Here is a 22,761-nt window from a genome sequence, read left to right as displayed (position 1 = left end):
TATGTTTTTCCATATGGGTTTGAATTGAATATAGTAAGGTTAGAATCAAATTCATGTCGATTTGTATAACACATTGAATAAATAAATAATTTTTGGATTAATCTGCATGATATAAATTTGATCCATATTGATCTATTCAACAATCGTGCTTATTAGTCTAATTATTATTTTAGATTATTTAACTCATATCTAACTCATTAAAATTTTGTTTTTAAATAAATACGTCAATTGAATCATAAACATGTTTGATTGAAATATTAATCTTGTAAGTTTATACAAAATCTAAGTCAAACTGATTATTAAGTAGGATGACTTATATTATTAAATGAATAATATGACCAATTTTATGATACGTTACTTGTTTAATAATTAAATAGCATTTGACTTTATATTTTTAATATAATTATTATTTATGTTAAATGTGAGTTTGCCTATCAGTAAAAACACTTAGATTTTGACAAGACATAAACACGACTCACTGACATGAACTATAAATATAAAATCCAGATATATAACAAGAAATTGTCATGATTTAATGTTGAAGCATCTTATAAATTTTCACCTACAATTAATGACAACCTTGGATAGAAGAACCTGACACAACCAATGTCAAGTTCTTCCCTTCAAGAAAGAAGGAAAAACATCTTCCTAATTCCACCCAATTTTCTGAGGCATACCAAACACAATTTGTAACGAATTTATTTATTTATTTTTTAAATTTTGTCTGGGTATATAAATAAATGAGTTTGGTATTAGGTAAGCCCTAAGTTAAATATACCCATAATTAAATTAATGAGACAAGACAGCTTTCTGAGTTGATGATATGCATGAGAGAAGGAAGTGGACATGATGAGAATGGGGAAAGAGAAGATAGTAGTTGCAGGCATTAATAAGGAAGAGTCATAGGGTTAGTGTGCTTGTCATTTTTTGAAATTTCAATTAATAAAGCCGCTCCTCAATGTCCCAATATTTAGAAGCTTTGGACATGATGAGAATGGGAAAATAGAAGAAAGTAGTTGCAGGCATTAATAAGGAAGAGTCATAGGGTTAGTGTGCTTGTCATTTTTTTAAGTTTCAATTAATAAAGGGGCTCCTCAATGTCCCCATATTTAGAAGCCTTAGAACGTGCACACTTGTTAGGTATATTGGTCATGATCGAAAGATAATAAGAGCCACTTGCTAAAGATGTCACTCCTGCATTTTAAAAACATCAAGGCTAGTTTGATTACGTTTTCTAAAATTATTTTTTATTTTTTAATTTAAAAATAATTTTTAAAAACAAATTTTAGAAAAGATTAATGCTTTTCTTTTATTTTTAAAAATTAATAAAAATAATCTTTACTTGTTTTTTAAAAATTATTTTTTTATTTTATTTTACTTTTAAAAATTATTTTTAAAGAAACAATGTTAAAAAAATTTTAAAATAATTTTTTATTTTTAAAAAGGGAAAATTGTTTTTACATCTTTAAAAATTGGGAATAAGATTCACCATATTCCATCTATCAAAAATCCATAAAATCTTTCCTTTTCTATCTCTATTTGGGTGGACCAATCTTCTCTTTCTTTTTTTTTCTTTTTTTTTTTTTTTTAATTTTAATATTAGGTGAGTGGTCAACTGGTCATTCCACCTGACAGAACCACACCCAACACAAAAAAGAAAAAAGAAAGAAAAAGGAAAACCTCAGGTCCACCCATGGAAGAATCTGACTTGAATTTTCTTGAAATTGAGATCCAAGAGACTTTTACATTTTATTTTGCTGCATAAATTTTCCCTTTAGAAGAAACTGGACGTGGTAGTTATTTCCAATGATGCCCTTACTTCCATTGTTATATGTCTTATTCTCCTATTCACTAACGTGATAGCTAATGCAACATTATCAAACTAATTGATTCATTTTTAATAATATCATATTTGTCAACTCAACGGTTGATTTGAAAGGTTAAACTTGGCATCCGACCAAATATATGGGAGAAATTAATGGACTAGTAATGATTAAGACAGAACATAGTAATTTAGAGTATGGTCTGATTTAAATATGAGCTCCTATTATTGTAAAAAATATTTTTAATTTTTCTGATACCAACAACCAACTCTTACAATAAAAATTTATTTTTTGAGTGTTAAAAAAGATAAAAGAATATTTCTTGGAACTACTATCATAGTGATTCTAAATCCGAGAAATAGATCAATAATGAATAGTTGTTTTTTAAATTGGTATTTGAATTTAGAAAATAAAAGGTTGGAATAAAATATTATAGGTGATAGAGTTTGATACGATTTATTAATATGATATGAACCTAACATATTTTTTCATGTCTGACCTATATAACTTATTTAATAAATAGGTAATTTTTTAGTCAACTTGTAGAATATGAATTTGACTTGAATTGATCTATTTAATTAATAACTTTGTTATTAGTTTAATCATATCTTAAAACTATTTAACCAATATTTGACTTATTTTAAATTTATTTTTAAATAAATAGATAGTATATATTTAAGTTTATATTTTTTACACAATTATTATTCATGTTAGGTTTGGATTGAGTTATGTAATAAAATATCTAAGTTTTGACACGATAGGAACACGACTCATCAACAAAAATAATCATCCTTAAATATACTAATATTTTGATAAATTTTATTATATTAGTTAAGCTAGAGATGAAATTGAGGAGTTTAAATTATTAAATTCTTAAGTGGTGTTTGGTTTTTTACTTAATTCTAAATAGAATTTTAATACTTAATAGTATTAGGTTGTTTTTTTTTAATATTTTCTTTCTATTAAACATTAAAAAAAAAAAAAATCAACATGTTTGTAGAAAAATAAATAACTTTTAATCTAAAAGCAAATTATTTTCAATAAAAAACTAAAAAAACAAACTGCCTCTATATATATATATATACACGACTCAATTAAACCTATGGTATCATAGCACTTATTTCTTAGCACTGCGCTTATAAATTGCACTTAACTCAAGAGGATCTCCATATGCCTGTAATTTGTAGTAAAATAAATGGAGTGAGATCTCTCTCAGGGTACATCATGTGATTAATCAAGTGCTTTGATAATGGCATGTAATAGAGTTTCATTTGGGTGTAAATATCATTCTTCACCTTTTTACAACATTTTGTTATATGTTTTAATTGGATGTAAAATTTTACTTTTTATATTTAATATATACTAATAAATAGAATGTGTTTATATTGTTGAAAAGAATAATAAAAAATAAAATTAGAAACTAATCAAATGATGATTTTTCATTAAAAATATTGTTTTCTTATTTAAAATTTTATGGTAATAATATTAGTTGTGTTAATTTCATTCACAACTCTTAAGGTTTTGGTTAAATATGTATAACATGAAATTTCATTAAATACTTCTCTTATTTTGAGTAAGAGGAGAGTCGGGTGGAAATTAGAAATGAGAATGATATGGAAGGATTTTGATTAAATTTCTATATTTTGATCAATAAGTTTATTTTAGTTATATTGGTTGATCTCAACAAGTTATTTTTGACTGAATAGTAAAAGTCAAAATAAACACCACTTAATCATTTGTAAAACTTGCTATTTATGACTTCAGGCAATAAAAATTGAGCAAGTTAACTTACAAATCATTTTTTTAAATTTTTTCTAAGGTAAGAAATATTATACCTCCTATTTTTTCTTTATAAATTATATATTAAAAAAATATGAAAATAGAAACTTTAACTTTAAAAACATAATTAATTTTAGAGTAATTAATAAGTAAATAAATTATTTAAAATTCTTTATAAAAGGAATGATATATTAATGAAATATGTGGAGAGGATGTTTAAATAAAGACATGGAATAAAAATGAATGATATATTAAAGAAATGTGGAAATATAAGGTTTAGAGAAATATGAAAATATAAGAATAGGGAAATAAATGATTTAATTCTTTATAAAAAAAAGGGAATATTTTAAATTAAAGAAAAAAAAGAAAATAAATATATTAAATAAATATATAATGCAGGAAAATTAAAGAAATAAATAAAAAATTTATATTTAAAAAAAGTTAAGAAAATAGATATTAAAGTAATAAAATAGGAAGACCACCCATTTATTAAATAGGGATAGTAAATTATTTAAGTTCAATGAAATTAACTTTAATTTATTAAGTAGCATTATAATTGATGAAAATCAACAAAGATTGTGGTGGGTCCACCCAGAGCCCTTTATACCAGAGTGTAGTGATATAGTGGGAAGAGTGGAAGCCACACGGATCAACTGGAGGGGAAAGCTCATGATTTTGGTGGACATCTGAAAATGGGATCAAATATTTATAAAAATATAAAGGCCCAACTGCTGAGTTGCATAACAGTGAATGGAGTTGTGAGTAAATCAGATGCATTCTTTATCTATAAGATTTGCCATTAATAACATCATGTTGAAGGCTCGAGTATCGAAGCATAAGGTTCTAAGCACCTGAAATGGGGCAATGGGTGGGTCTCACTTCATATCTTCCATGACTTTGGAGTCACCTTCAAGATAACAACCAACCTAAAGAACTAGCTTTAAGGGCAATGGCCAATGCTTTTTGTCATGAAAAGTATCACCCCGAATAGCTTTAATGTTAAGTCAGGTTACTTTCAGTGATTACGAAGAGGCAATTTTCCTGTTAAATGACCAAGAGTTCATAAAATGCAGCAAAATACATGGGAACAGTTATAAACCAGACCTTTTCTTATCAACAAAATAAAGAGAAATCAAATCTTGACTCACTAAGAAAGTGGGAGTGTCCCTTTGGCCCTTGTGTGATTTTCAGAACTTCTACATGAAGATCCGTTTTCACTTATGTTCTAATGGCTTTTCTTTTTGTCACTTTCCAAGTTATAAAGAAAGAAGGTTGAAGAACCACTGCTTCCACTACCCACCTCCCTAGCTCCCTCTTATACATATAGATCATAAAATTTCATATTGAGGCTCCATTATTTCCTTCCACAACTAGTACTAATCTCTTCATAATCAGAAACAGAAAAAGAAAAAGTGCAAAGGGGAGGAGGGCATCAAATTTGGTTCAGGTTCATGGTTCAAAAATCTTTAGGAACCTCTACTTTTGGTGGTCTCCACCTAGAAGATGTTTTGACACCTTCTTGTTATATTGTTCATACCATGTGTCTCTCCGTGTGTGGGACTGGGAGAAAGAGGGAGATATGTTACTATTTGTCTAAGCAAAGTAGATTCTTATTTTTCACTTTTTTTCAAAATCATCCCATATATACTATAAAACATGGTAATGAGTATCCATGTACCTTCTCAACCACATGTGTTTTTTTGTGTTTTGCTCACCATCACTTCCGCCATGAACTTGCCTGAAACTGATAACGTCTTGCCACACTCATCATCGCCTTTGGAACAAGATATTCTGATAAAGAATATCCTTCTTACCCATGACCCTAATGGCTGTTTTCTTGATTCAGAGCTATTGCTTTGTGCTATGGAGAATATCATGTGTCATACTACATCAGAAATAAGAGTAACTCAACTCTCCTGTTGGCATCTCTATCTTCAATGATTTTAAATGCTCTGGGTTTTGCATTTTAGTCTATTACGATTTTGTATATATCAGCTTGGTGATGCCTTGAAAAATGATCAAACATTTTCAGTAAACATTGCTAATTCTCACAGAAAATGATTATGTAGCAAAAGACTTAAAGCTCAGAGTTGATGTGTTTGTTCATGATCTAGGTGGCTTCTTAAACATCTGGCATCATTTTACAGATTATAAACTTACTGGAAATTTAGATTTATCAAATAAATTTGGAATAATAAGTTCTATTTTGAATGGAAAAGAAAATGACAATGGATTCAGTTTCTTATTGGGTATGAATAATTTTGATAGGATGAATCGCTTTGTTGTCACAGAACTGAAGCAATAGGATGTACTTTTCTAAAGTTGTTAGCTATTTTCTGATAATAATTTTTGACAGAGCCGGTTAGCCCTAGATTTCAATGGGTATGATTCACTAGTTTGTAGAAACCCCAGGATGCAAATATATCTTTTTGTTGATTACTCATGTTAATGGGCATAACATGCTTGAAATCAAATGTTCAACATTCCATTTTTGATATTTTAATAGATCTATAAACTATTGTTTCAGGTTCCTGGTCTATATTTTGATGCAATGGCAAGGAAAATTGTACGCGACATTGAAGTAGTTGGATCACAAGAGCCGCTGGGATTGATCATCCATAAAATCTCACGTGAGGTAATCCCTGATCTATCTCTTGATCTTTCTCTGTCTCTCATTCATCTTTGTGCATTGGTTGTGATAACAGATACTCTGCAAATGCTCTGTGGAAGGGGATTCACATACAAGAACAATGGTCCTGTTCGATATGCTGAGGAATTATAGATGGGATGCAAAAGTGGTTCTAGTACTAGCAGCCTTTGCAACATGCTATGGTCAATTATGGCTGTTAATGCAGCCATGCCCTGTCAATCCCCTGGCAATATCAATTGCAATGCTTAAGCAGCTGCCTAGCAACTTCAGTGCATTGAGGCCGCGATTCAAGGCCTTGAACTTGCTGGCTAAGGCAATGGCTGATGTGGCCAAGTGTATAATCAAGTTTGAAAGCCTTCCAATCAAAGATGTAAAGCTGGATAAGGAGACAATGACTGTTACCAAGTCACAGATTTATTTATCTGCTTACTGGGTCATTAAAAGCACCTTGACATGCTCCTCTCAAATCAGAGACTTGACAGCCATGAAACTTGAGCAAGTGCATGTTCTTTCCCTTCAATCAGCCCACAGATATGCTGATCTCTGTTGTTTCTGTAATTTTTTCTGTTAAACAAATAACTGATCTTCCAAATAACTATTTCTTTTACTTTTGATGATTTCATTTTAGATTTCAGATCATCCATAGATCAAACTTAGCATGCCATAAGCCTTTAATGTTCTCTGAATTCCATTTCAGGCATTCAAGTTCTATAACCGTTGCAGCATGGGAGCTCTTAAGCTTGGTGTATAAGTTGGGCAGAATATGCAGTCAGCTCAGATGGCAGGTGGATGTGTGTCATCAACAGATAGGTTGCTGCTTGGATTCTTCCGAATGATTTGGACAATGAACCATGTACAATTTTAATTCTCCATGTTTTCTATAACTTACAGAGACAAAGTTGCATCAAAAGCTCTTGGATCTCTCTGAGGAGACCCAGGTCGACAATCAAGAGGTGCTTCACATGTTGTTTGCTTTAAGGGATGACACACCACTGATAGATTGCTCCTCTCAAAAGAAGGTTGGTTTAATCTTTTCCTCAGTAAAGATTTCATGTTGTCTGCAACATACAACACAATTATAATTTCATAATTTCTTCAATTATAATCATAGTCACTGGGATCCTAAAGCATGTCCTGCACAAATGAACAGAAACCAATCCAGACCTTTCAATTTCATGAATAGAAGCCCTTCTCTTCACAATACAGTACATTATACAATCTTCTTTGAATTTATTGGCAGCTTGGGGTCTCTGAACTGAAAAACAAGGTAGTCATATGCATTGTCTCAAAGCCAGAACCCCTCCCTATTGAGGAATTACTCTTCCTGGTTCAGCAGACATATGATCATCCCCACCACAATAAGTTAGAGAGAAGCTATGAAATTGTGTGGGTTCCCATTCCATCTTCTGATACATGGACTGAGGCAGAAGAGAGAAGCTTTGACTTTTTATGTTACTCTTTGCCATGGTACTCAGTTCGGCAACCATGGCTGCTTTGCTCTGAAGTGGTGACTTTTATAAAGCAAAAATGGAACTTCAAAGATGAGCCCATAATGGTAGTTTTGGATTCACAAGGGGAAGTTACAAACTCAAATGCAATAGATATGGCACTGATTTGGGGTGACAGGGCATATCCCTTTTCAGCTTCGGTAGAAAAGAAGCTTTGGGAAGAGGAGAAATGGAACCTGCAATTTATGATTGATGAAATCGATTCCCTACTGACCAAGTTGGTATGGTTCTAACTCAAATTTTGTATCTCTAGACAATGTAGAAATTTCTTCTTGCTGCAGTGACATTTCACTGATTTCAGGTACATGAAGGCAGAAATCTATGCATTTATGGAAGCCAAAACCTGGACTGGATCAGGGAATTCAACTCTAAGATGAAAGAGATAACAAATGCAGGCTTGCAGCTGGAGATGGCCTATGTTGGGAAGAGAAATCCAAGTGAGCATGAAAGGAACATACTAGCCACCATTGATTTGGAAAAGCTGAGTGGTTCCCTCTCCTTCACAAAGATACATCTCTTCTGGCGTCGGTTGGAGAGTATGAGAAGATCAGTACTCCGACTTGGAAAGACGGCAAACACCGATCATATTCTAGGAGAGGTGGCAGCATTGCTAGACATGGATGATGAGAATGGCCAGGGTTGGGCAGTGATGGGGTCAGGGTCTTCAATGGAGATTGTAAGGCTTCATGGGGCAAGGCTCATGGACTGCTTAAACCTTTTCTCAGTATGGGGTAAAAATGTGGGAAAGCTGGGACTAGTAGGTGCAGTCAAGTCTGCCGTTGAGCCTCCTGCTCTTCCAGGGCATCGCTGTCAGTCCAGAGTCAGGCCATTTGCTGAAGGCTTAATAGACGAAACGGAAGTTTGTAATGAGTGTAAGCGCCCCATGGAGAAGTTTGTGCTTTACAAATGCGATACAAGAGAGTAGAAGATTCCAACCTCACATCTATTGACTTCTTAAAGCACTTGATGAACTAGTGATAACAACTTTTGTTTTTTGGTGAGTTCTCTTGTATCTCAACTTTCCACATTTTAAGCATTTGATGAGCTGATGAAAATGGTCGTTCTTCCGGCATGTGATCTACTTGTATTCACTTCTTTTTTACTGGCTTCTAAGTGATGTCTAAGCCAAATCATGTTAGCTTTTTTCCTATAATGTGTGATCATATATAATTACATTTGTATAAATATTATTTAAGGGTATCAATTAATAGGTAGGTGAATCAATTGACTAGGCATCCAAGAGTCTTATGTATGGAAGACTCAAATTATAAATGGGGAGTTAAAAAATTTAACTCATATGAATGTGGTGTTACAACTTTTGTAACCCCATCATTATGAAATTTATTTGGTACATTATGTTTATGAGTAATGGAGGAAAATGGAAAAGCATAACTTATGCAATTATAGAGATGCATTCAAGTTCATAACCCATCATTACCCATTAATTTGTACATAATGGGTGTAAATAATAAGTATAACTCCCATATAGTATTTGATGGGAAGACTAAGAGATGTACAACTTTTTATAAGTTGAGGTTTCAAGCCACACTCTCATTCTTATATCTTTTTTGTTGTTTTATTTTTAATAACATACACCACAAAAGTAACTCATCCACTAAATGAAAGTAGTGAGTTAAAGACCTTGACAATACAATTCACAAAGTGACTTCATCTCACTTCAAAAGTGTTATTGGTATCATGGATCAAGGTAATAATATAATCATTATTTTAGTACTTCCATTTATTTTGTTTTATGCGTCCAAAATTATTTTTTTAAATAATTATTTTTGCATAAAGTTTATAAAAGTTTGGTTAACAATTGGTATCAGAGCCAACCAATTTTGGATCATAAAACATATTTTTTTTCGTTTTTTTATTATTGTTTGATCTTATAGGCAACTAAAATATATATGATGTGATGCATATAAATAATGTAGTAACACACATTTTCAATGTTTCATGATTTAATCATATCTATTGCATGATTTTATGAAAGTTGCAAAAATATGATTAGTAATTTAAATGTGTGATTATGGAAATCTCAAGAAATAACTTTTCTAGTATGTATATTTATTTACTTGTTTGTTTGAAGATGATCATATATGTGTGTGTGTGTGTGTGTGTGTTGTTCAACTTATGAAACAAGTGTTGATCAACCCAACGGAGGATTGTCACCATGTTTGATTATATGACAAGAGTTTAATAATAAAAGGTTGATGATGTTTTTACCCAAGGGTATTAAACTTCTTTATGTTTCAATACTTTTATTTTAATAATTATGTCATATCTATATGATTTATGAATTATTATAATTTAACCCAACGGAGGGATTATAATAATGTAATTTTGAATTATATGATTGTAGTTCGGTCTAACGAAAGAACTATGATATGATCTCTTATGTTTATGATTAATGTGATATCTAACTTTTTTTTTTTTTTTTGTAATTAGATTATTGTAAAGTGTGGTGTTAAATGTTGTCATGACATAAAATAATTTTCCTTTTGAATTAAATTTTATTTTGCAACAATGAATCCTACTACTATTACAAGCTATTGGTCTGGTATTGAACAATTAAGTGGGGCAAATTTTAAAAAATGGAAGGAACAAATTGGAATTGTTCTTGATTGCATGGATTTGGACTATGCCTTAAGAGAGCCTACACCCACAAAGCCTACTTTTGAAAGTACTAATGAACAAAAGGCTTTATATGAAAAGTGGGAGCGCTCTAATCACATGAGTCTAATGATTATGAAAGGTTCAATCACTCCTGCAATTCGTGGAGCAATCCCGAATTTAGATAATGCAATGAGTTATATTAAATCAGTTGAAGAACGATTCTCAGGAACTTCCAAGTCCTTGGCAAGTACTCTTATAATCAAAATGATAACAATGAAATATAATGGTCATAGTGGTTTACGTGAGCACATCATGAAGATGAGTGACATGGCTTCTCAAATGAAATGAATGGACATGGCAATTTCTGAAGGTTTTCTTGTTCACTTCATAATGACTTCCCTTCCTTCACAATTTGGCCCTTTCAAAATTAATTATAATACTCAGAAGGATAAGTGGAAAATGAATGAACTAATTGTCATGTGTGTTCAAGAATAAGAGAGACTTAAAGTGGAAAAGTCCGATATGACTCATCTCACTATTGGTCTAAATAAAAAATCCTTCAAGAAAGGTAAAAGTAAAGAAAAAAAAAACAAGGTAATGATGTATCTCACAATGGGCAAAAGGACGAAAATAAGATACAATGTCATTTTTGTCACAAGAAAGGTCACAAAAGAAGATATTGTTTCGGCTTTAAGGTTTGGTTAGAAAAGAAAGGTAAAACTCAATGCTTAGTGTCTTATGAATCTTATTTAGTTGATATACCACCAAACTCTTGGTAGATTGACACTAATACAAGCATTCACATAATGAATTTATTGCAGAGATACCTTACAAACAAGAGACTAAGTAAATGAGAGCAATCCATTACTTTGGGAAATGGAACAGAAGTGGAAATTGAGGTTATTGGCACTCTTCGTTTAATTTTGGATATTGGTTTCATTATGGATTTAGTAGATACAGTTTATGTTCCTGTTTTTACTAGAAACCTAATTTCAGTTCCAAGACTTGATTCTTATGGTTATGAATTAAAGTTTGGAAATGGAGTTTCCTTGTTCTATAATTCTTGTTTGGTTGGCTCTGACACTTTACATGGTAATCTTTATTCATTGAATTTAGATTGCAAATATTCATAGTCTCTTTTATCTTATCATGTGTATGAATTCTCTAACAAATGAAATCGAGTGAATGAAAATTCATCCATATTGTGGCATAAGCGATTGGGTCACATTTCAAGGGAAATGATGGAACGTCTTATTAAAGATGAAATTTTGACTTCACTTGATTTTTCTGATTTTACTAGTTGTGTTGAATGCATAAAGGGAAAATACACTAAGGTTAAGAAAAAGGGTGCCTCAAGGGCTACTGAATTGTTAGAATGTATTCATTTTGACATTTGGGGACCTTATTCAATTCCAACCATCAATGGACATAAGTACTTTATTAGTTTTATTAATGACTTTTCAAGGTATTCTTATGTGTATCTTATTCGTGAAAATTTTGAAGCATTAGATGTTTTTAAAATTTATAAAGTTGAGGTTGAAAATCAACTCAATCGGCGAATTAAAAGTGTAAGATTTGATAGAGATGGTGAATATTATGGTAGGTTCATCGAATCAAGTCACATCTTAGTGTTTTTGCCTTATTTTAAAGAGAGCATGGTATCATTGCAAACTACACAATACCTGGAACACTAGAGCAAAATGGTGTAGTAGAGCAACGAAATCGTATTCTAATTGACATGGTGAGAAGTATGATGAGTAACTCAACCTTGCTTGAATTTTTGTAGGGTGAAGCATTGAAAATTGTTGTTCACATTCTCAATCGTGTTCCTAGTAAGGTTGTACCCAAAACTCCTTATGAGTTATGGGTGGGTAGGAAATCGAATTTGAATTATTTACATGTATAGGGATGTCCAGTTGAAGCTAAAAATTTTAACCCACAAATAAAGAAATTGGATTCTAAAACCATAAGTTGTAATTTCATTGGCTATCCTGAAATATCAAAAGGTTTTAGATTTTATTCTCATAATCAGGGCCCCAAAATTGTTGAAACTAGACATGCTGTGTTTTTAGAAAATGAATATTTTAGTGGAAGAACTGAGCTTAAAAAGTTAACCTTTAATGAAGTATCAACACTAATGATGGAATATGGTATGACTCAAGAGGTTTCTCATAATGAAAATGAGAATGTCCCAACTACAGAAGTATCTTTACGTAGATCACAAAGAAAGAAAAGACATGCTATATCAAATGACTGTGAAGTTTATCTTAATGAGTGTGATTATGATGTTGGCTTGGAAAATGATCCTATTTCTTATGATCAAGCCATCAATAGTGAAAATTCAACTCTATGGCTTTATGCTATGGAAGAAGAGTTGAAATGAATGAAAGATAATGAAGTTTGGGATCTTGTATAATTGCCCAAATGAATTAAAACTATTGGTTGTAAATGGATTTTTAAAACCAAACATGATTCTAAGGGCAATGTCGAAATATACAAGGCCAGGTTAGTTGCAAAAGGATACACTCTAAAATAAGGAATCGACTATAAGGAAACATTTTCTTTTGTTTCCAAAAAAGATTCCTTAAGAATAGTCATGGTTTTAGTAACTCATTTTGACTTAGAGTTACATCAAATGGACGTTAAAACTACCTTTTTGAATAGTGACTTGCATGAAGAGGTTTATATGGATCAACCTGAGGGTTTTTAGGATGAAGGCAAGGCACATATGGTCTAAAGCAGGCTTCTAGACAATGGTATCTTAAGTTCCATGAAATTCTCATCACTTTTGGTTTCAAAAAGAATCTAGTGGATCAATGTATATACCTTAAGATCAGTGGAAGCAAAATTTGTATTATTGTATTGTATGTTGATGATATGTTGCTTGCTATCAACAATATGAGAATGATTTTTGAAACCAAATAATTTTTATCCAAGAATTTTGATATGAAAGATCTTAGTGAAGCATCCTATGTGATAGGAATTGAAATTCATCGAGATAGGTCACGTAGATTATTAGTATTATCCCAAAAGAACTATATTGAAAAAGTTCTTAAAAGATTCAACATGCAAAATTGTTCTAGCAGTGTTGCTCCTATTGTGAAATGGGACATATATTGTGAACTTCAATGTCCCAAAAATGATCTTAAAAAGAAACAAATGGACAAAATTCCTTATGCTTCTGCAGTAGGGAGTATTATATATGCTCAAGTTTGCACGTGACCAGACATAGCTTATGTGATAGGCATGCTTGGTCAATACCAAAGTAATCCAGGTATTAATCATTAGAAAATAGTTAAGAAAGTATTGCGTTATTTGCAAGGGACTAAGGACTATATGCTTACATATAGAAGAACAAATAATCTAAAGATTATTGGTTATTTTGATTCTGATTATGTTGGCTATAAGGATACCAGAAAGTCTACATCTGGCTATATTTTTATGTTATCAAATGAACTTATTTCATGGAAGAGCCATAAACAATCATTAATAGCTTCTTCTACAATGGAGGCAGAATATGTAGCATGTTATGAAGCCACATGTCATGCAATATGGTTGAGAAACTTTGTCTCAGGGCTTCATGTTATTGATTCGATAATTAAACCATTGAGAATATATTGTGATAATAGTGTTGCTGTCCGATTCTCTAAAAATAATAAGACTACAGGAGGATCAAAGCACATTGATATTAAGTATTTGGTTGTAAGGGAGAAAGTTCAAAATGAAGTTGTCTCTATTGAACATATTAAAAATATACTCATGTTGGTAGATCCATTAACAAAACGTCTTCCACCTAAGCTTTTTATGGATTATGTTGTGCGCATGAGTTTGGTGGCAAGTTTGTCGATTTTAGATTGATTGAGAGTGTAATGTATGTGATCACATTATAATGAGAATAAAGTTCTTGATTATGATATATTGATGATTATTATGTTAATCTTATACATCCATTTTGTGCACAATCTAGATGTTTAAAAGTTGATGGGACCATTATGTGAATGAATTAACATTATCACCTTAATGTTGTTAATGTCATAAAAGTCATTGATTCATGTTAATGGAGGTGCTAGTACTATAATCCTTGAAGAATATTGGATCGTTGTGTGATCCAATCATTTCAATGATTTGGTGTTAGTGGTTCCATGAAACACAATCTTAACATAAGGGATGCCTATTTTTGAGAAATTGTTATGGTCATATTATGTTTTAATTTATTACAAATATAATTATGTAGGCCAAGTGGGAAATTGTTAGCTTTTTTCGTATAATGTGTGGTCATATATAATTACATTTGCGTAAATATTATTTAAGGGTATCAATTGATAGGTAGGTGAATCAATTGATTGGGCATCCAAGAGTCTTATGAATGGAAGACTCAAATTATAAATGGAAAGTTGGAAATTTTAACTTATATGAATGTGGTGTTATAAGTTTTGTAACTCCATCATTATGAAATTTATTTGGTACATTATGTTTATGAGATGTACAACTTTTTATAAGTTGAGGTCTCAAGTCACACTTTCATTCTTATATCTTTTTTGTTGTTTCATTTTTAACAACATACACCACACAAGTGACCCATCCACTAAATGAGAGTAGTGAGTTGAAGACCTTGACATTACAATTCACAAAGTGATTCAATCTCACTTCAAAAGTGTTATTGGTATCATGGATCAAAGTAAGAATATGATCATTATTTTAATACTTCCATTTATTTTGTTTTATGCATCCAAAATTATTTTTTTTTAAATAATTATTTCCGCATAAAGTTTATAAAAGTTTGGTTAACAAATCATACATCCATCTCCCGGTATTTTTGGTGAACGGTTATAATAAGCACAAGCTAAAAATATTACATGAAAGCATTTGCGAATCAAATGAAATTCTCAACATCTTTCACCATGAAAATTCAGCATTGGCAGTTTTTTTGTGCCAATTCAATGGAGCAATATCATTTTTCTTAGCTGACTATTGGCATGGTTACCTGGAAAGGGAAAAGGAAAGAAGAAAATGCATTATTTGTTGAATTATTTGCCATTTAGTCCTTCTATAGATCCATGGTGGTATGTGATGTAACTCATTTTTAAAATGAGTGTCACTTGTAGACCATATGAAAAAGAAAAAAGAAAAAGGGATTGATCATATACCTCTAACATAAACAAAAGTACAAAAAAAAAGTTAAAATTAGGTTTGCTAGTGATTCAGATTAAGTAGTTTATATTAAAATGCTGTTCCAAACATTCTTAAATTTGATTCTACATATTTTTTAGGACTTATATTGGCCTTGAAGACACATGATCATTATTGATTCATATATTCATAGAGATGTTTGGGTAAATATGGTCGAGTTTGTTTAGAGTGTAATGGCATACAGAGACGTAATATAGGTTTAATAACATAAAGGGCTTGAAACTAAACTAGAAAAACCAAGTGCCCTTGGAGAATGCTCAAATATTGTTTGTGTTGTGTTTTGCATGAATATTTTATATAATCGTTAGCTTTCCAACTTCTTTGTTATTAAGTTTTTATTTAATTACTATACATTACCTGACCCAATAGGGTTTTTTTAATTGAGTTAATTAATTAATTAAAATCTAATAAAGTTCATTAATTAATTAGGACACAATGGGTTATATTAAGTGAACTAAACCCAAGATGAACTCAAGTCATGTAAGTCCATAGGTAAGCATATATATAAACACCCTTAAGGTTTGGGGTTTATATCTGTGCTATTTAGTCTTTCAGAGAGAGAGAGAGAGAGTCTAGCCTCCATCCCTGTAGAGAGTATTCCACCATCCTCACATGCCAATATATAGGAAAAATAGTCATCGGGTGAAGGATCTTAAGGTATTCAAGATCCACGACAACTTCTTCGCTAATTGGAATTGATCTTGGAACATTTAGATTATTTATTGTTTTGATACTCCTAAATCTACAAGTTTTTAGATGTTAATGTTTCTATTGCATATATCTAAAAATCTTTAGGATAGTTTTGCATGCACCCTAATGATCTAGAGCCTAAAATGATTTTTCTTAGTCATTCCTATGCTTGAAACACCAAATATCTAGAGTTTGAATCTCCTTTGATTTATTGTGTTGTCCTAGATTTAAAAATGTGTTTAACCTTGTATTGAGAAATAAAAGAGAGTTTTGCATAGAGAATGAGAGAATATGGGTTTAACACAGCAAGTTTGATAAATGTCTCAAAGGTTTTCAAAGTACAAATCTTCCTATTGGACTTACCATGATGGAATTCATTTGTGTTTTTCAATAAGTCATGCATTGAATCCTATAGAGTGATAATCGAGGCTACATTTCCCTTATTGATTAATCTCTCCATTCTTACAAACCCAAACTTAATTTTTTTTCATTTTTTTATTTATAAACAAATCTTCGTGCCACCATTTTTTTTCTATCACTGTTGCATTTATAAGGAGCACTAAAGTGATCCTACTGCTCAAGCACCCTTGGAGAATGCTCAAGCATTTGTGTTGTGTTTTGCGCAAATATCCTATATTTGTTATAGCTTTCCATATTCCTTTTTATTTAGTTTTTGGTTGCCTTACATTGCTTGGCCCACTAGGAACCTTCTTCATCTATAAATACAACTATTGGTTGTGTTTTTAAAAGTTTATTACCATTGCAGACGTGCAAGTGAGTGTAGGTGTTAACTAAGATAAATAAAACCCTTTGGAGTAAAGGTACCTTCTAGTCAACTTATAGCCGTGCACTCGTGCTTTCATGTTTTAACTATTGAATACAGATATTAATCAAAGAAAAAACAAAAGTATTACAAATTCAATGTTTGTGCTATATAAAAGAAAGACTACCTATTCACCCCTTCTTAGGTAATTTCATAAAACAAGATCCACACTTTCAAGGTTCATAGGACAAAAGAGAATTAAAGATAAAAAAAACACGAAAGAAAATCAAATATAATTAAAATTTATCCATTTTCAAATTATTTAAATTTTATATAAAAAAGTTAAATGACATTGAAGTAGTCTATATCAATATTTATTAATTTTAAATCTATTTTTTTATTTAAGTTTCCTATTTTTTCTCTTTTTCTCGAATTTTTCTTAAATTTTTTTTGTATGCATTTTCCCTTGAATTTTCCAAATAACCAAACAAAGGGTAGGATGAATCAATGATACCCACTAAACCCGTATAGTTCATAACTCAAATAAAGATAGTAAACCCAACCCATTGCTACTGGTTCAGAGTGCATGCAGGCGATTTTGTTTTGGGCTCAGCAGTCGGATCGGCCTCACCCTTGGGTCGGGTGTCTGCAACGGAGGCGGAACCAAACCCAGTTTAAATTTCAGAGTTCATGATTCATATTGAATCCGCAGTGTCGGTCAGAAAAAATTGTGACGCAGACGTCACATATTTTTGAAACATAGATTTCCCAGCTTTTCCTTTTTCCTTCTTCTACTTCATGTAAACAAGGATAGAAGGATTAAGCATGATGATCAGTGCTTTTCGTAATTCAGAATTTCTCTCACATATGATTATAAAAATTCTCGTTTCATGAATGGAGCATAAAAAATTTTTAGATTACATGTTACAGTGGAAAAGTGACTGGCCTTTGAAGTGGAGCATTGAAGCAAAGACCCGTATTTGGATATTGAATTAGAACGAACCAGAAAAGGAAAAGAAAGAAATGAAAAAGAAAAAGAAAAAGAAAATAAAATTCCCTCGAGCTCGATCCCTGTTTGCTTTTCCTCACTTTCAATTTGGACCATTGGCAAGAACTGGAGATCGCTGTGGGAGGCTTCAAAGTATCAAACAAGGAAGCATATGTTTTGCATTATTAAAGTGATTTATCCAGCATACAGCATCCCATAATGAAAGAGCTTTATGTTTGGCTGACGCTTGTTTGCTTGCATACGTCATAAAATCCAAATTAGGGCAACAAAAGGAACAGCAGCCGTCTTAAAAGCTACAAACATAGCCACTGGATAACGATTTACAAGTACAGTCTCAGATTTTCTTGGTACCCACAAATAGATTTGATGAAAGTGTGGAAGTTGGAAGTTGATCAATAGTACATCCTCTTCTGGATTTCCCAACTGGAACCGTCTCCTGAATCTTATAAACACCCGTACGATTTGGAATCAACCAGAACATCCAATCATGAAACCTGAGGCATTGATCTCATCATAATTAATGATGTTAGAAGACTTGGTTCTCGGGACCCATTACACCCCAGCCATTCTTAAAAGTAAAAATTCTAAACCTCAGTACTACTCTGGTTTAAACCATTGCAGAAGCAAGGTAGCTGATTCAATTGACCTTTACTCCACTTGTGAATTTTCAGTTAGCAACTGAGGGATTAGCTATATATAAGGTTCACAGGAGAAGCAAGTCCATAGCAAGACAACCAATTATCTTCTCTTTTGTCCTTGCCATACCTGTAACTCAAAATATGGCAACCACATTCATCCCTGACAAGGTGCAACGAGTGCGACAAAGGAGCGGGGATCGGATGTTTGCATCGGATGACAATGGAATCATGAAACAAATTCATGCCATCCATGTTCCCGATGGCCGCGACTTTGATGTGAAACCTCTTCTTCGCATTGTTGAGAACATATTGCTCCGTACAACCTCTTCTACCACCCTCACTCCTGCCCTTCCTGGCATTCCTCTGGTATAATTAAACCTCCCTACTTACTCTTTCACTTGATTTTGTGCATGCCCAGTCATTTAATTTATTTTATTGCTGGTGTAGGGATCAAATCAAGCGCAACTGGATGCTTTGGAGGATAAGACCCTCCAAGATGGCTCCAGCAACATGATTGATCTTTTGGCGCACACGATAAATAAAATCTCTTGCGAGGTTTGTTTTGTACTTCATGTTTTGTTAGTCACACTTTCAAGTACAAGGATATCTCTCACAGTACACGACTATGTAGGAATTTAACAAACCCGCACGATGTCATACTTTAATTACCTTCTACAAACCCGCACTTCTTTCAAAAGTTTAAAGGCATGACGAAGGAACTATATATAGCTTTATTCTTCCATGTAATAACAATTAACAAAATTGTGTTTTAGAAATATATTTTATTTCATGAATAAGAACTCATTATATATGATAGATATCGTGCAAATGTACGAGTGGTGGAGATGCACATGCAACGGCTGTAGCAGTATTCAACATATTATCGAGCTACTCATGGGATGCTAAAGTGGTGCTAGCTTTGGCAGCATTTGCTACCACTTACGGAGAGTTTTGGTTGGTGGCCCACCTATACCCCACGAACCCACTGGCCAAATCAGTGGCCATTCTTAAACAATTGCCAGACATATTGGAGCATACGGATGCCTTGAAACCAAAGTTTGAGGCACTAAGCAGCCTTATCAAGGTTATGGTGGATGTGGCCAAGTGCATAGTTCAGTTCAAGGAGCTTCCACCCCAGTACATTACCCCTGACACTCCAGCGATGGTAACTGCCATTGCTCACATCCCCACAGCTGTTTACTGGACCATCCGCAGTATAGTGGCCTGCGCATCACAGATTGCGTCCCTCATTGGCATGAGCCACGAGTATGTTCTCCTTCTCCATTTCAAGCTTATCCACTTCTTAAATACGTGTTCTTAATCAGGCAGGATTATCCTGAAAACATTATATTATGTCAAATTATGACTTTCCTAAACTTGGCACAGAAGTTTGTCCAAGCTAGGAATGGAATTGAAAGATATCCCTATATTCTCATCACTTCACCAAAATCTAAGCAGTTTGTCCTTTCCGTATCATTCCATATTTGCTCACTTGAGCAAACCACATAAGAGCGATTTGGAATGGTTACTGCTTCTTCACCTGAAAGTGCACAAAACCATGTTACGTTTTGATTTCTGGTCTCTCTTTGACTGCTCTCAGGTACATAGCCTCAACAATGGACGCTTGGGAGCTCTCAGGCTTGGCTCATAAGGTCAGCAACATGTATGGTCACCTCCAAAGCCAGCTATATCTTTGCCAGCAACACATAAGTGAGTCCTACACACTTTTTTTTTTTTTTTTTTAAATACGAAGTCATACAGCTATATCATGCAAGTAGTAGTTCAGAAAATACTAGCTAGCTAGCTAATATATGCTGCTCTTATTTGACCAAAAAAATTATCATGGTCATGTACTGCAGACGATAAGAAACATATTGAAGCATATATGATGCTTGTACGGCTGTTCGAGACCCCCCACATTGATAACATGAAGATTATTAGGGTGTTGATTTATGCCAAGGATGACCAGCCGCCGCTATTTGATGGCCTCAGCAAGAGAAAGGTGTGGCATATGACTCAACTCTCTTCTTCTCCCACATGCATCTCCCGGTGTTTATTAATATGGTTAAATTAAACTGTATTGAAGAGAAAGTAGTTAAGGACAGAGATATGAGGATGTTGATCATGATTAATTAATCATGAACCTTGAACGACACTATGTCCAACATTAAGGCTGTCAAAATTTTCACTGAAGTTCTTCTCTGGAGGACGGTTACTTTGCTAAGATTTTCTCAATTTGTATGAAAAAACAGGTTAGCCTTGATATATTGAGGAGGAAGAATGTGTTGCTATTTATTTCAGAGCTTGAAGTTCCCCATGAAGAGCTTTTCATTCTGGATCAGATGTACCAAGAATCACGGCAGGATCCAACCAGACCAGAGAGTCAGTATGAGGTTGTGTGGATGCCAATGGTTGATCGATCCACTCCTTGGACAGAGGAAAAGAACAGGCAGTTCGAGACTCTAAAATCAATGATGCCATGGTACTCCGTGGATCATCCTTCATCGATCGACTTGGCAGTCATCAAGTACATCAAGGAGATGTGGGGCTTCAACAAAAAGCCTCTGCTAGTGGTGTTGGACCCACAGGGAAGAGTTGTCAACAACAATGCCATCCACATGATGTGGATCTGGGGCAGCCTGGCTTTCCCTTTCACTAGCCTGAGGGAGGAAGGACTCTGGAAGGGAGAGACATGGAGGATGGAGCTATTGGCAGACACCATTGACCCGATAATCCATAACTGGGTACGTTCATAATGCTAAGATTATATTTCCATGCATGCATACCCACCAAAATACATATATGAGTAATGCCATGATCTCTGGACAGAGCATGAATTTGTTCCTAGAACCTATCTGTTGCACAAATGCTTTTCCTTCTATAACAAAAATTATGTAACATCGTGTCCAATTGATAGGAGGAGCAATTCATAAAGTAAAACATTCTGTCGATCTGATCAAAACCCTAAAACCATTGAACTCTCTGTACTAGCTCCATCATGGTGAAAAATTATGGTACCATCTTATATATCTATCCATACCTAAACCTTGGCTGGTGGTACTTCCCTTTTCAGATCTCAGAAGGAAGTTACATTTGCCTGTTCGGAGGAGAGGATATGGAGTGGATCCGGAAATTCTGTATCCTTGCAAAGGCCATTGCAAGAGCTGCTGGCATCAGGCTAGAGATGCTTTACGTGGGAAAGAGCAACCCCAGAGAGAAAATTCAGAAGATTAATGCAATCATTTCTACGGATAACCTGAGCCACACATTGCCAGACCTACATCTAGTATGGTTCTTTTGGGTCAGGCTAGAGAGCATGTGGTACTCTAAGATGCAGCATGGCAAGACCGTAGAGAGCGACCCCATAATGCAGGAAATTGTGTCAATGCTTAGCTTTGACGGCAGCGACCAAGGATGGGTTGTATTCAGTAAAGGATCAGGCGAGATGACTAAGGCAAAGGGTGAGAATATTGTGAGATGCTTGAGCGACTATGATGTTTGGAAGAATAATGTATCAAGTAAAGGGTTTTTGGGTGCATTGAATGACTACCTCCGTGAGATCCACACCCCACACCACTGCAACCGTCTAATACTGCCAGGAACCACAGGCAGCATTCCGGAGAGGGTGGTCTGTGCTGAATGCGGGCGTCCAATGGAGAAGTTCGTTATGTATCGCTGCTGCACGGATTAAACCTTCGGGATCATGCAACAACTGGTTAATTTCCTAGTTTATTTGATGTTTATTGTGTTTTGTTTGTAGGGTCTAATCTCTTTAATTTGCTTGTAATGCTGCTGATGAGTGTGTTGTAAGATGTGATATTGTTATTATGACTAAATTATATTACTAGCCCTTTTCTCTCCTCCCAATTTAACAGTCACTAAGATGCTTAATTTTGGATATCCATGCTTTCACATCACATTCCAAATCAGTGAAATCACCCATGCCCCTTTTCCCCATTGGATTCTCAAAAAATTGTCATTTTTGTAAATGTTATCCCAGCAGGCCTCATTCCAATTGCAGGCTCCATTGTTTGGATGCAGAAGTCTGACTTCTTGGAAAGGACAGGTGTAAACTTCAACTTACCTCTCCAC

At 33.4% G+C, this 22,761-nt stretch overlaps 2 protein-coding genes across 2 annotated transcripts; both read left to right on the top strand.

Moving 5' to 3' along the window:
• Positions 1 to 5,253: 5,253 nt before the first annotated feature.
• Positions 5,254 to 8,906, top strand: LOC100255955 (protein SIEVE ELEMENT OCCLUSION C). Its single transcript, XM_059736296.1, has 7 exons — positions 5,254 to 5,504; positions 6,130 to 6,237; positions 6,308 to 6,806; positions 6,871 to 7,062; positions 7,144 to 7,271; positions 7,493 to 7,981; positions 8,062 to 8,906. Exons 1-7 carry the CDS (start codon positions 5,259 to 5,261, stop codon positions 8,683 to 8,685), a joined length of 2,286 nt encoding a protein of 761 aa, XP_059592279.1. The 5' UTR covers positions 5,254 to 5,258; the 3' UTR covers positions 8,686 to 8,906.
• A 9,839-nt stretch (positions 8,907 to 18,745) lies between these two features.
• On the top strand, positions 18,746 to 22,536 carry LOC100261038 (protein SIEVE ELEMENT OCCLUSION B). The gene is made up of 7 exons (XM_002282136.5): positions 18,746 to 19,035; positions 19,117 to 19,224; positions 19,487 to 19,935; positions 20,270 to 20,379; positions 20,529 to 20,671; positions 20,922 to 21,413; positions 21,743 to 22,536. The coding sequence occupies exons 1-7, from the start codon at positions 18,811 to 18,813 to the stop codon at positions 22,358 to 22,360; spliced, it is 2,145 nt and encodes a 714-aa protein (XP_002282172.1). The 5' UTR covers positions 18,746 to 18,810; the 3' UTR covers positions 22,361 to 22,536.
• Positions 22,537 to 22,761: the final 225 nt, after the last annotated feature.

This window comes from Vitis vinifera, chromosome 1, assembly GCF_030704535.1.
Source record: "Vitis vinifera cultivar Pinot Noir 40024 chromosome 1, ASM3070453v1".
Lineage (NCBI taxonomy): Eukaryota > Viridiplantae > Streptophyta > Magnoliopsida > Vitales > Vitaceae > Vitis > Vitis vinifera.
This window is presented reverse-complemented; position numbering and strand designations above follow the sequence as displayed.